General features: G+C 41.6%; 1 protein-coding gene across 4 annotated transcripts in view; it reads left to right on the top strand.

Annotated features, from left to right (window-relative positions):
- Positions 1–15,637, top strand: part of kcnd3 (potassium voltage-gated channel, Shal-related subfamily, member 3) — a 133,029-nt gene that overhangs the window by 113,465 nt on the left and 3,927 nt on the right. For 3 of the 4 annotated variants that reach the window (XM_033629561.2, XM_033629562.2, XM_078169992.1), the window contains 4 exons: positions 8,827–8,928; positions 13,117–13,149; positions 13,287–13,379; positions 15,003–15,262. In XM_033629561.2, the coding sequence (XP_033485452.1) occupies positions 8,827–8,928; positions 13,117–13,149; positions 13,287–13,379; positions 15,003–15,262 (488 nt within the window). The remainder of the gene's footprint in view (positions 1–8,826; positions 8,929–13,116; positions 13,150–13,286; positions 13,380–15,002; positions 15,263–15,637) is intronic. The other variant, XM_033629563.2, reaches the window with a different exon arrangement.

Genomic DNA, 15,637 nt, shown 5'->3' with positions numbered 1-15,637 from the left:
AGATTCATTCTTAAGTGGCACAAACAAGTGTAGGATGTGTAGGATTTTGGGGGATATATCGTCATGTGGTCATTCCTTAGAATCAGCCGTTTTTATCTACATAGGGAGCAGGCCCACGTCCAAAGAGTCCACCATGTTGCACAGCCATGTTTCTACAGAAGCCCAGAGGGACATACCAAACAGTTGCTCTAGATAGGGCTAGTTAGCAGCCCTTCTGCAACGAGCAGCATTAGAGGAACACAGATTTTTTTTTTAACGGGAAACTGATTTATTCAGGGGGTTTTGTGGCTTAAATCACCAGATTCATTTTTTTTAGGAAGTAAAATAATTATAATGTCAATAATTTGGCCCCTGGTAAAAACTTCTTGAACATCTGGATCTTCAGTTTTCAGAGAAAAAGGTGACCCATGTGAGCCAAACCACATCAGAGAAACACTGATTTGTAAAGTGAAACTGTTTTATTCAGTGTTTTTACTGGTTTTTATCACCTGGGATCGTATTCACAAAGCTCCCTAGTAAAAAAGACCTGCTCCTAGGGACGAAATTCTAAGAAAATTCTTAAAATTGTGACGTTTTCTTAGAATTTCCCCTTAAAGTTAAGACTAGGTCCTTAAGAGTTTCTTAAGCAGAGGAGAAAATGGTGGAAGCACAAAGAGGTTGGAGAAATATTCTCCAAATGCTGGATGACAGTGAGGAAATGAAATGCTACAGATTAGATCACGCAGGGATAATGCTTGTGGTCCGTGTCATTAGGGATAGGCACACATTTCCTACCTAATGCTATAATGCCAGAAATAAAATTATTACAGTAGCAAGATATTTGAAAAACTGGAAAAATTCAACAGTACAGCAGTGATGACTTGAGTCTGTCTCCACCCTCCATCAGCAGAGTGATCACACTAACACTGAGAACACTTTCACAGTCAGCAGTTCATTTCATTTCCACTGGGTGTCCACGCCTTGCAGGCTCACCAAAGGGCGAGTCTGTGACAACCAATCACATCAAAAAGAGTTGAAAGAATGCATTATATCTGGCAATGGGGTCAACCACACCTCCTCACTCAGGTAAAAGTTTCTGTCCCTTCCTTGCTCAGAGTTGCTCTGAGAACTTTCCTAAATCACTCCAAAGCTAGGCACCTAACTAAAAGCTTTTAGGCTAAGTTAGGAGCTCTCTTAGAGCGTTCTAAAAATGTTTGTGAATACGGCACCTGGTCCATTTGTTTCAGAGAGGAAAATACCTGTGCATAATTCTGCTCCCGGTAAAGACCTCCTAAACTATGAACACTGAAAGAAACCTGACAGAGAGTTCAAGCATGGCGCAAAGGAGAAGTTTCATCTGGTTGCAACTGCAGTCCTCACCACTAGATGTCACTAAATCCTACACACTTTGCTCCTTTAAGTGGCTGCATGAGGGTCTTTATGCAGGTCGATGTCCATGGAACATTTCAAATCTGACAGTGTAACATCACCTACTGTATAATATTCTCTCTCTCCTCTATCTGCATGACTGTCACTTCCCCTTGACCACCTCCTATCTAAGTCGCTTCCCAAACACATTTTTTAGCATCCAACTCAATGCTCCCTCTGTATTTCTGTCACAGTCCAGCACCTCTCTGATGACACGTCCTGTACAGCTCTACTATTAATATTTTGTAATGGTTTTGAGTTCCCTAATACAACTACTGACACTGCTAGATTCATTCTGTTTTCGTCTGCTGATTCTCGACAGCAGGATTTTAAGTTCCACAGTATAAAGTCTTTATTTTTATGCTCGGAGTAATATGCTCGTGATTGAAACATTGTCAGAGATGGAGTGGAACAAGTAGCCTTATATGGCAATTTAGAGGCATGGTAATCGTGAAATCTCACGAATGCATGCCTCCTCATGAACAGGTGGCACTCAACAAGGTGAAACGAATGACACTAGAAGTTAGTGCTGGTAAGAGGTTTTAACAATCAGACTTGGAACACTTGTAGGAATACATCTTGTGGGAAAAAATAAGACAGATGAATGATTATATGAAAAATGTTGCTTGTTTTAGCAGCTAATTATGTCTTGTGTCTTACTTGAAGTATGCCATTCTTATTTAAAGAAGTATTTCACTGACAGAAAAATTGTCTTTTCATAAAGCTACAATGTGTATGCAGCAGAAAGACACAACTTCTTTTGAAGTTGGTGCTATATGACCAGAGAAATCAGAGAAAAAGAGCTGTGGTATTTGCTTTTGCTCAAGAGGTAAAAAACCTACAACTACCAGAATACACTGCACTGCACCAGACCAATAAATGCTCCCACTGGTGGGGGGACGTAATGAGTGCTTACCCGTGTTTACACAGGAAACAATATGGCTGCCTGCTGGTCACAAACAATCTCGTACTACAGTTAAACAGTGCACTAAAATATGTTTCTGCAGACATTTTAGGAAGAAAGCAGTAACATAATCTTGGAATATATTTTATCAGCACTGCCTAGTTTTACCACTCTGCATTTAAGAGATCTCTCAATCCACTCATATGGTTTTTGTGTCCCTGGTGGCGGGCATAAGAAAGTGCAAAGGGCAGTCTGTAGTTCAAGGAACTACCCTAGATATGGCTGGTCAATATGGACAGAAATTCATATCTCGGTATTTACAGGCTGATTGGCGATACATGATATATATGTCTGCATTTTCAGTTGCAAGTCAAAGCCACATTTGAGATGTCACAACCAGTTGTTTTTTTTAAAAAAAAAAACAGACTGTGACCAAAACAGAATGCAAAGACATGGATATTATTGCCATTTGAAAATATGCAGCTGCACAACAGTTACACCTCCAAAACACTGGTAGGCGGCGGGGTTTCTTAGTTGATTCAAAACGCACCTAAAAGATAGATTAAACATGGCTTAATAGAGACAATTTCAAACACAAGTACATAAATCGGCATCACTATAACTCACAGCATTCACAGACAAACACCTGTCTTTATCTGGACACATTTTCCCCACAAATACAACATGCTAATGTTATTAGCACAAGTCTATGGCATTTTAGATTGTATAAATTAGCCTAGCGGCTAGCAGACTCTCCTCTACTCATATGAAGCCATGGACAAAAGCAACATTTAACAAAGGTAACGTTACAAATTCGGTTCCATTACAGCTCACGGGGTTCACCAACAAAACAACTGTCTTATACCGAACACGTTTTCTAAACAAATACAACATGCTATTGTTATTAGCGCAAGCCTATGGCATTTTACATTGTATAAATTAACCTAGCGAGTCACGGAGATTTCCTCTACCCATATGAAGCTAGGATAAATCACACACAAGACTTAAAATGCTATTGTGTGGAGGCTTTACTGTCTTCACAATTTATTTTTTTTTATCTGTGAAATTAAAGTAGATAAAAGCTTTGTTTCCACTGACAGGAGGTCTGTGTATGAATGAGAGGGGCGGAGCTATGTCGACAGTGTGACAGAGGAGAGATGCACACTGGTATGCGTCATGTAACGCAACTTGACCCTATATTGATATAAACGGTGTTGTCTAAATTTATATCTTGAAAATATATTGCTCTATAGTACATAGTCGTTATATCGCCCACTTCTAGCCCCAGAGTCAGTGAGATTGAGCTGGGAGATGAGCTGGGAGATCTAGGAACTGATAAGATGGAGGGAAGTTTACCACAGTTTGTTTACACATACTACCCACAATTTTTATGAAACAAAGCTGGTTAAAATTCAGCAAAGTATACCTTTAGGCAAACCTGACGATTATCAATCGATTATTTGCTTTATTTCATAACCACAGATCTTGTAAAACTACCCACGAATATCCCCCACAAAGACAAACACAGCAGTACCATGTAGAGTTATGGATCTTTGTTTGACAGAACGTCTCAATGGTAAATCATAAATCTTGCCTCAGGTGTAGAGCAGCAGGATCTATACAGTACATATCTCTCATTGTTTGTTTCCCATTATCGCTCTTGTGTCTGTGAAAATTTACTAGCAATTTCTGTTTTACGGCCTTGTCTTTTCCCCACTTTGACTGGATATCGTTCTCTGCTTGGACCAGTTGTTGTCCTCAGACTTAGTGAATAGTAAAATTACTGTCTGTTGCGGTTCTTGAGCATTACATTGGCTCGGGGCTGACATGGCAGAAACAAATCAAAACAAAAAACAACTCCTCTTCCCTCCCTCCCTCCCTCTCAGTCTCACTCCCTTTGCTCTAAATCATCTCACTATTGTTTTTAGCCCTCCCTCAGAAGGTTGAAGTCAAAAGGTGGAGATGACTTCTGGCTGAGAGTGTTTTGCCCTTCTAGACGATCAATAAAATCGTCTGCACTTTGGAAGAAGGCAGACCGAAAAGAGAGTTGGAGGGATGTTGACAGGGGACCTCGCTGAGGGGGGTCAAGGGTTCTGCTATGAATTATGTCCTTGGTTTAAAAAAAAACAAAAAAACATCCTAAACATTACAGCAGCTTGCAGAGCAGAGCTGTGCTTTTCTCGACAAAGAGGAGGTAATCCAGGCTTAGCAAAGGTATTTTGTCCCTGAGTGGTGTTAGTCCAAGGTTAAGCTGTCTTTGCCGCAGAGGTCTATATCTGTGGGTCAGAGGTGTCGGAGGACTTGATTTTCAACTAGAATCAATTCTCGCCATCGTGGAGTTTCTTGTCTTCACCAGCTCCCAGATGTGTTTCCTAAAAGTCAGTTTTTCCCCAACTTTCTTTCCATATTTTGCTCTCTGACCCTCCTCTTGTCCTCTTGTGTGTGTGTGTGTGTGTGTGTGTGTGTGTGTGTGTGATCAGTGTGTGTGATCGTATACCAAGTAACTAACTTATGTCCTCGTGGCAGAAATGTCAGCATGTATAAAAGCAACTCTTTAGATGAGTGGCAGCTGCACAACAAAATCAGACTCTTCCACAGTTATTTATATGTGTGTGTGTGTGTGTGTGTGTGTGTGTGCGCATTTGTGCATGCGTGCATGCCTGCGTGTTTGTGATCCCTCATCAGATGGTCTCCTCTTTCACTTGTATGGTTCCAAGGCAGGCCCGAGGCAGAACCTAATCTGGTCTCATAGCTCGATTGCTCCACTTTTCACTCAGCCAAATCTTATACAGGCAGTCTTGCAAAGCTGTAACTCACAAGGTGCCATGAATTTTTTAACTTTTACTTTCAACTAAAAAAAATGAACTTCTAACAAAACTTCCTGGCAATGCTCAGCGGAGTACGGCATGGGAGCTAAGTGGATATGTAGCAGTTTTTGATCATTTGAAGATACGCCAGTTTTGATTCCTCAGCTGGCGGCGTACGGTGTTAAAATGAAGCATTTGTGCTGGCTTGCATCCTATAGCTATAATCTTTAAAGTGTGATTGATCCTAAATCGTGGCTTCATGGCAGGAAGTAGAGGAAACAAAGAGGGAAAAAAAGGTGTTTGGATCAGTTTTTTGGCTCTTGGGAGCGAGGAAACATCTGGATTATTTAAACCAGTAATACTGAATATCACTATTCTGATTGGTTGGCAGGTTTCACAGTATTTGGGGTTTGAAAGCTGCTGTTTTTGTTGTTCAAAGTTCAACTGTTTTGTTTTTTTTTTCGCCACATCACACATATCTGTTCTGTAAATACTGCTAGTGAGATTTTTATATTTTTTGCTTTCATGATGGTGCCCCCGATTTTTCTATTAATATGTCTCAATACTGTTCATAGAGAACTTCAAACAATCATTTGCACAAAGCCTCATTGTTCAGCGCTCTGTCATTGGCAGATGGTGACAGCGGTTAACAGCTAGACAGCAGCCAACACAAAAACAAAGGGATAAATGTGATTTCAGCTGGACTTTAAAGAGACAACTCACCCAAAAATCAAAAATACATATTTCTCCTCTTACCTGTAGTGCTATTTATCAGTCTAGATTGTTTTGGTGTGAGTTGCAGAGTGTTGGAGGTACCAGCCGTAGAGATGTCTGCCTTCTTGCAAATATAATGGAACTTAATGGTGCTCAGCTTGTGGTGCTCAAAGCGCCCAAAACTTACATGTGAAAAACTCAACAGCAACGTCTCTTTCCAGAAATCATGACCCAGTTACTCAAGATAATCCACAGACCTTGTTGTGAGCAGTTTCATGTAGGAACTATTTTCTTACCAACCGTATCACTGAGCAGAAGGAAGCATTCACCCACTGCTAGCTCACCTAGCACCACTGAGCTACCTAATGTTACAGCTCAGCCAAGGACGACACCATTAGTGTTTACATCTCACGCTGTCACCATGAGTAAGTGCACACATCCATCTGAGTGGTGATACGGTTGGCCGGTGTAGTTCAGTCGAAAGAAAATAGTTCCTACATAAAACTGCTCACAACAAGGTCTGTGGATTATCTTGAGTAACAGGGTCATGATTTCTGGAAAGAGACTTTTCTGTTGAGTTTTTTAATGTATTTTTTGGTGCTTTGAGCACCACAAGCCGAGTGCCATCTAGTTCCATTAAATTTGAGAGAAGGCAAACATGTCTGTGGCTGATATGTCCAACACTGTGCAACTCACACCAAAACAATCTAGACTGATAAACAGTACTATAGGTAAAAGGAGAAATGTGTATTTTTGGATTTGGGGTGAACTGTCCCTTTAAAAACATCCTCCATATATCAAGGAGACAGTCATTTGTTTAAAAATGGTGACCGGGATCATGATATTGGAATATACAGTATTTTAATGGACACATTTTGCATGGAAAGTATATTTAATGTATCAAACACCTCATGCTGCATCATCCGCTTTATAGCAGCTTTCTGTGAACCTGTGACCCAAAGTATATTATGTGAGGGAAAAAACTGTTCCACTCTCCTATAACAGAACTCTGTGTCCGTATACATGGTGTTAATGTGACTGCATGTGTCTCTGTGTCAAGGAATGTGCAGCAGATGCACTTTTTCGCCATGTAACATTAACCTTCCACATGCTGTTCTGTGTACGTATAGGTGTTAATGAAAGTCCCGTGTCCGTGGTTCTTCTTGCACTCCTCTGTGCTCTCGATGATGCTTCAGCAGCAATTCAAGCTCAATCTGTCGTGCTGTGGTTCTGCCTGAAAGCACAGATGGGCCTTAGACACAAGCGCCCAGATCCCAAAGGCCCCGGGAATCTATCAGAGAACCGCAGAAGTAGATTCAATCTCGCGGGACATGTTCTTAAGATCCCCTTCATTACCCCTGCGCTGCCTGGCAACCATCGCCACAGTCAGGAGCCGCTGTTTGCGTTGTGACCCCTGAGAAACAATCCCATTGGCTGAGCACAATGCCAGAACATAGGGGTTATCCCAAAGGCCTGTGGGAATGCTGTGCTAGCACAAATGTACATAGGTGTTAGAGTGTGAGGGCACAAAGACGGCGAGGCAAACTTGCCAAGGAGAGCTGCAGGGAGGTGAAAGAGACAACAAGATGCAGGTGAACAGGAGAAGGTAAACAAATAGAAGGGGGTTTGTGCTATACATGTTACAGTTTAGATTGGCTGCTGCGCATGTGTGTGTTCACATGCGCCTCTGTTTATCGTTGTCTCTCTTCAGATTACTAAATCACAGCATGAGCTACCTGCAGGTCAACACACATTACCATGTTTTAAATGAAACTCAAGCGAGGGGATGAGCTCAAATTACCATACATTACCATACCCTTACTGAGCCAGGTACTTCTGCAGGTACTCTGTATGTCTTGTGTGTATGTGTATGGAAATTCAGCTATGAAGACGAGGCGTGCATGCATAACCCACATGGAGATATGCAAACACACATCCACACACTCAATTAACCCCCCAGCAGTCCATGGGCCCCCTACTAAACGAGCTCTCTGCTCATCATTTACACAGCTCACATTATCCCTCCACCAATTTCCCCTCAATGAATCCGTCATTCTATTTTAAAATGCGGAAAGCGAAGCAACAGAAACACACACGCACTTTGTAGCTGCAGCGAGCCTGACACCCGGCTCTTGACTTTGACGGGAAAATGGCGGGCCTTTGAGAAGTGAGTGACTCAGATTACACTATCCTGCAAAAGCAGTTGTTCTGGTAACTGAGAGATTTATTGAGACCCACATTTTCACACAGGCCCGTGTACACAAGCGAACATGCACTCAGAGATGCTTTTCACAGCTTTCAGTAGACACAGTGCGCTTCGGGTAGAGTAGAAACCGGGATGTTGGAGTCCTTCCGCTGTGTCAAAGCATGTAATGCATAAAGAATTCACTCCAAGGACCAGGGTGTATGTGTTCGCCTTCATATTCCTTCTCTTCTTCTTGTTCGTCTCTGTTGCTGACGGCCTCACAGGAGAGATTTGACAGCGTGAGAGAAAAAGAAAAAAGAGGTTGGACTGCGAGCTAACCATGCTGTACAACGTGTTTGATGACTAAAGATGCATTGCAGCAGACACTAATGATGCAGAGAATTATGTGTCTGGACACTTCATTGATTTGTTTTGTGAAACTAAACCGCCAAGAACAGCCCAAATGAAGTGAATTCAGTATTTTACATGCAGAATGACACATAGCTGCTTAAGTCATACAGGATTTAGCCCTCGCTTCCTCTCTAACTGATTTTCAACCCAAGGAATGTGTTATCGTGTAGTCACCATAAATCATTCATAAGTATCACAAGAGATCAGAGCAAATTTATCACAGGAGATCAGAGCGAATGCTTTAGCAACACATGTTTGACTTAATCTATAAGATCACAACTAAGCATGTGAATGTGCTGGAGCTGAAATCAGTGGGATGTGTCAGGTGATACCCAATCATTCTGACATGGGATGCGGTATAGGCGCTGACTAACAGGTGGTTTCTGTGGTCTTTGCAGAAAGCCCGCTTGGCCAGGATACGAATATCCAAGACGGGAAGCTCCAATGCCTTCCTCCACAGCAAGCGCAACGGCCTGTTCAACGAAGCTCTGGAGTTCACGGTAAGACCAGCCTCTGATCCACGCACTCCACAATGCCTCACCTGTGTCTCATCAGTGTTTTCCTCACATATTTGCATTTTTTAACTGCCGATTCAAAAAGCCTGACCTCTGTGTCTCCCTGGAAGAACGTTTCTGAGGATTTCAGAGCAACAACTAAGTCACTGTCCCTCCTTTAATTATCAATTGTTAGAGTGGACCCGGCGTCCCATCAGAGCAGCTAACGGTGATCTCATTCGATAGGCTTCTAATGTGAGCATCTCTGAGCCCAGCTGCCCAGCTGAGGAACATGCTTGAGGCAATGCAGCGGGAAATGTAAACACAACTCAAGGATGTTCCTTGCCTCACCAAAATGTTGCGGTTCACAAGCACTATAGTGGCCCGGGGCTGACACAGTGCAAAAACAAAAACAAGTGCTTCTTCCTCTCGCTCCCTTTAAGTGTCTCTATAGCTCTCTCTCGCTCTCTCTTCAGTAGCAATGGTTAGGACAGAATCTAAATAGCACCAGTACTTATACTCAAGCCAGGCCTGAATAATGCATTGGATTCATATTGATATTGCCTTAAGAGACGATATGCTGCAAAGGCTGCAGTGTCGTTTTTATTATGTTATTATGTTTCCATTTATCTTAATTGCAAGCAAAGGGTCATGAGTAAAGCTTGCCTGCAGAGTATATACTGAATGTTTAAGTTGCTTTACTGAATGTTTTTTGAGGATGGAGATTACGTCTCAGCACAACAGTGTTAAGAGAAACTGTTGAGACTCTTGACACTGATGAGGAGTTACTGTTTGCAAAAGTGTTATATAAACAAGGACACTCCTTTTGCTGTTGGTTTTATTTATCACAATCAGATCTGTTTCAAGGACTCCATTCCTATTAGGATTTGGTTTATCAATACAATGTAAATTGCAAACTGCTTCATCAGGACTCCCAGTCTGATAGTTAAATAAATAATAATGTTGGAACTTAGGGACATTATTAGTTTAAAGAGCTATATATGTCCCTGCTCAGTGTGCTCTTTTGTAGTAATTTCACCACTTAACTAACAAACAAAGCGTGGATGAATTACTGAACAGGTCTGCCAGGGCACAGGCCAAGGGGCCCAGACTGTCAGGGGCCCTCCTGGCCTTCTCTTGCAAAACATCACTGGCCAGGAAGAGACACAAACAGGCTACAAAGAGATGCAAAGTAACTGCAAAGAGACACAAAATAACTACAAAAAGGGGCAAAACAACTACAAAGAGACACAGAACAACAAGAAAAGACACAAAATGATCTCAGAGAGACACAAAATAACTACAAAAAGGGGCAAAACAACCAAAAAAGACACAAAATGACTACAAGAAGACACACATTGACCAAAAGAGACACAACAGTACTTGAAGAACACACAAAAATGCAGTATTACTTCAAAGAGACACAAAACAACAATAAAAAGACACAAAATGATCTCAAAGACACAAAATAACTACCAAAAGGGGCAAAATGAACAAAACCCACAAAAAAACACACAAGACACAAAATGACTTCAAGAAGACACAAATTGACCAAAAAAGACACAAGATTACTTAAAGAACACACAAAGACACAATATTACTTCAAAGAGACATGCAACAACAACACGAAAAGACAACAAAGACACACAAATAACTACAAAAAGGGACAAAATGACCAAAAAAATACACAGAATGACTACAAGGAAACACAAATTGACCCAAAGAGACACAAAATTACTTGAAGAACACACAAAGACACAATATTACGTCAAAGAGACACAAAACAACAACAAAGAAGACAACAAAGAGACACAAATAACAACAAAAAGGGGTAAAATGACCACAAAAAAAAAACACACACACACAAAATGACTGCAAAGAGACACAAATTGACCAAAGGAGACACAATGTCACTTGAAGAATGCACAAAGACACAATGTAACTTCAAGGAGACTCAAAACAACAACAAAAAAAGACAACAAAGAGACACAAATGACTACAAAAAGGGACAAAATGACCAAAAAAGACACAAAATGACTACAGGGAGACACAAAACAACTAAATAAGATACAAAATGACAACAAAAAGACACAATTTGACCCAAAGAGACACAAAATTACTTGAAGAACACACAAAGACACAATATTATGTCAAAGAGACACAAAACAACAACAAAAAAGACAACAAAGAGACACAAATAACAACAAAAAGGGGTAAAATGACTAAAAAAAGACACAAAATGACACCAACAAAAAAGAGCCAAATCGCCACAAAGCCTTTGTTTGTATTTCCAGACCTGTGTAAGAGAGGTGGTGGAGCCTTTTACATGCTCAGTGGCCTATTGCCTCATGATCCGCTCATGGTGACACCAATTACTGTCTTTATTATGTAATCCACAATGACAGAACTTTATCTTTTCCATGTTGTGCAGCTCAAAAGTAATTGAGTGCATCATTAAAAATATTTCATGACTTTTTGCTTCTTTCTTTTTTTGCATTGATGCAGTCATTTGTTTAACTTGTAATGTGTCTTGTTTGTGTCACATTAATTTTGTCAGTTTGGACCGGAGTGTCAGTGCCGGTTGGGACCACCAGACTGGCTGCTTCTGTCCAAAGTCAGTGGTTAACAGCTTATTTAAAGATTTATGCCTGCTCAATAAAATATTAATTGTTGTCCAACTTAAGTGTCATTCAAAGGCAGCTATTTACCAACAACATGTACAGCACCATGCAGGGCGACACAGTGTGTTTTGTCGCTCGGCAGATCAAGCTGTTTCCAGTCCCTACAGTATGGTGGCCACCTGGGTGGTGAGCCACAGCCGCCCCCAGACAGACTGCTGATACGGGCTTGTGGTCGCATGTATAGAGACGGACAGAAATAACTCCGTTCTTAACACCTGTGTTTTACTGCTGTGTTAGGTACAGATAAGCAGCGTGAACACAGGTGAGCGGTCTTGGCGAGGGCAGACCGAGTCATCAGTGCAGGAATGTACCCTCTCAGCAAAGAAGCTTCTGCTTACAACATCAGCCGCCCCACTTAACAAACAGAAAATTGCTACTACAAATCTTCCAAACATGGCATTTTACTTGCCTTACGGCGGTGCTGTGGAGCATGCAGGATCAGGGCAGTATTTTTTGGCTTTGTTTTTTATAAACAGCTCAACTGCAGGTTCTGCTGGGGAAGACTGATGCAACCCATTGAAAGTCTGTATATGTGAAACACTGCTTTACTTCCGACACGAATAATGATTGCAGTCTGCAATATACTGAAGAGGTATCTTCCCAGGCTCGAGATAAGGCTATTATGGCCAATATCTATTACGATAATACAGAATAATCAGTGACTTTTGTGCCATAGCTCTTCCCAAAACCCTTCTGAGATGTTAGATATGTAAGAATAATAAAGCTCAAATCCTGTTTGCTAGATATTAATTAAATGGGCATTTGTTGCAAATATTACTTGAGAAACAGTGCGTGCATAAAGCAGATAACAATGTTTTAAGCTTTATAATATTATATAAAGGTCTGTGTTTCTGAATGTGATCTTTCTTGCTGCACAGAGCAAGTGTTCCTCAAGACCTGACAGCCGAATGATTTATTGGACTAATAATAAAGCAACACAAACACACTGCACTGACAAATATAAGCAAATGAACTGCTGAATATTTACAATCAAATGTTGTTTCTGTTGCTCTTGCTGGTTTCTTTACTTTCTTAGTGGATCCGCGAGGCTCCCCCAGCAGTCCACTTATTCTCTGACTCACCTCACCGCTGCCCAGAAATGAGCTCCGTATCCAATCCACCACAGAACTAGAAATAGCGCCCACTTGTACACACACAAACAAACACATAAACAGGCCGCAGCACAGAAAATATGGAAAACAAGTCATTACTGAGTTGCCTGTAGCCAGCCTTTGCAATAACAGAGATGGAGGCGAAATGTCACAATGGAATTTTTTATATTAATCATATACTGTATATCCATTAGGAGCGAGTTGTGCTATAAGTCTCCCTTCCCGCACAGATCAATGCGCTGGCTCCACTGATGTTAGCAGACATGCCTCTCAGGGTCAGTGTAGTAGCGCTCCCTGTGTCTGACTGCGGCCCTGACCGCTGTCTGTTCTCCGTGCTGAACTGTGACCACTAGTAAAACTCTGCCTGTCTGTTCTCCTTTTGTCTCCTTCTCCGACTGAAGCAACTTCCGTACAAGATGAACCTTTCAGATCAGGTACTGAGACAGCAGCCGGCCGTGCACCTCCCACATCTGATCAGTGTCTTCCTTGAAAGACAAAAAAAAAAGGAAAAAAGGAGCATAGCACTCATTTTGTGTGTGTGTGTGTACATGTGAATGTGTGTGTGTTACAGAGTTCTACTGAGGAGGAGCAGCGGTTAAGCAAGTCCACCTCTCTACTAGAGAGCCAGCACCACCACCTGCTGCACTGTCTGGAGAAAACCACTGTGAGTGCATACACACACACATTTAGCCTTTGTATGCTAATAATATCACAATAATATCTCTATTAAAGGTCTAGTTTATAGGATTTTGAGGATGGAATATAATATAATACGTCTGTTTTCTTTAGTTTATAATCACCTGAAAATAAGAATCTGTGTTTTCATTGCCTTAGAATGAGCCGTTTATATCTCCATAGGGTCCTCGTCCACGTAGTCCACAATGTTGCACCGACATGTGTGTACAGAACGGACGAACCACACACTGGCTGTAGAAAAAGCCATTCGCGTTTTTGCAGTTTCACAGCAGCCCCTTCATTACGAGCTGAACGGTGTCGGAAAAACACAGATTTTTAACATTATTATTCACTGTTTTTACCGGTTTAAAATCACCAGGTCCATTTGTTTTGGACCTCTGCGGATAATTTGGCTCCCGCAAAAAAAAAACCTCCTGAAGATCTTAAACTCAAGTTATCAGAGAAATAAAAAGTGAGCACTGAGACGAGCTGAACTGCATTGGAGACACACAGATTTGTAACGTGAAACTGCTTTATTCAAGGTTTTAATCACGTGTTCCATTTGTTTTGGAGATGAAGAGACCTCTGCAGATATTTCGGCTACTGGTAAAAACCTCCTGAACAATGCTCACTAAAGGAATGCTAAGAGGGAGTGCACACTTGGCACATGGAAGAAGAATGCCGCTAAGTCCTAACAATGTTCACAACCTTTGCTTTTCCAGAAATCAGAGTTAAATTGAGCAGATTTTAAATCATTGTACTTAATTAATATTATTAATTACTGTAATCTATATCAGATAGACTCCAGTTAATGCAGTCATCCATGCTTTTCTGGCTAGCTGTGGCTCATTAGGTGAACACAAGTGACTGACAGGCTTAATGTGGACAGATGTACAGTATTTGTATATGGATGGGCGAGTGCAGCCCACTGAAGCATGATGTCCAGCACACTGCATTCATCTTATGATACGTGCCTGTCTGCCTGTGTGTGATGCAGATGCACTGTCTGTTTCAAGTGTGGCAATCGAAAAAATCTAGCATGCACTGTAGGGCGAAGTACCAGTCACATCTAAACCGATGCCGAAGTGTATGTCATATAAAAACTAAAGTAATAGTCAAAGCTGTCACAGTGAAATTTAAGGTGTGCTGATGGATTCACATTGTCAATTTGATGTGGGGAATATGTTAGCAAACAGATGCCTATTTACAGATGCAGCTGAGGAGCAACATAAACTCACTTGGATTCATGCTTGTGTCAATAATCAATCATTCTTCATGGGTTCATTGCTTCTAGTGTCCACTTCCACATACGAGTAGTCACATGATCCACAGTTAATATAAAAGTAGCCGCTTTAAGGAACTGACTACGGAAAATTGATTTGGAGGTAATCTCCAACATTATATTTTCCATGTGTGTGTGTCTCGCACACACAGCCACACACACGCCCACATGAAATATAATGACACATTCTCAGAGGAGTTATCGACCCAGAAGCAGAGAATGACGGGCTGTATCAAGCCATATACGGAACATGGTCGTAAATATGAATGTTGTAAATGTCACATCTTTTTTATGACTCTCTCTCTCTCCTTCTCCCGTCGTTGTTTGCAGAACCATGAGTTTGTGGACGAGCAGTATTACCAGCAGAGCTACCTGGAGGCGGGGCTGCAGAATTACCCGTCTCGAAGCCCCTCCCTCTCCAGCCAGGACGGCGTGACGGGCACGTGCTGCACCCGCCGAAGCAAGAAGCACCACACCCCTTTACCCAATGCCAGTGCCGCAGCACACATGCAGCCTTTGACACACACGCACACACACCAACAAGGCTTGCAGGAGCTCAGCACCATCCACATCCAGCCCCTCAGCACCAGGTGAGCTCAGGACTAATATCCTTCAACTGAAGTGATGTATGACGTAACACCTGGTTTCTCGGACGTTGTTTACTTTACCACAACCTGCCAATTGGGGATATTTTGGAATCGGAATATGATGTGTTTGTTAAAAAAGAGTTTGTATTCTGAAGCCAATGATCATGATCATCTAATGTTACCGATCCGTTTTCCATGCTTTTAATAAAACAAGTAAGTCATGTTTTGGCTTGCACCCTCTGTGCTAGCAGTGCAACATCTTAGAAACCTCTAACCAGAGAGCTAATGCCTCGTTATAAATCTAATGACAACTGACAACGAGGTGCTAATCTAGGCCTACCATACACTAGAGAACTTTGAAAAGACTTTAAAGTCTGA

This window comes from Epinephelus lanceolatus, chromosome 8 (genome assembly GCF_041903045.1).
Source record: "Epinephelus lanceolatus isolate andai-2023 chromosome 8, ASM4190304v1, whole genome shotgun sequence".
NCBI lineage: Eukaryota > Metazoa > Chordata > Actinopteri > Perciformes > Serranidae > Epinephelus > Epinephelus lanceolatus.
Note: the sequence above shows the minus strand (reverse complement) of the source record. Positions and strands in the feature narration are given on the sequence as shown.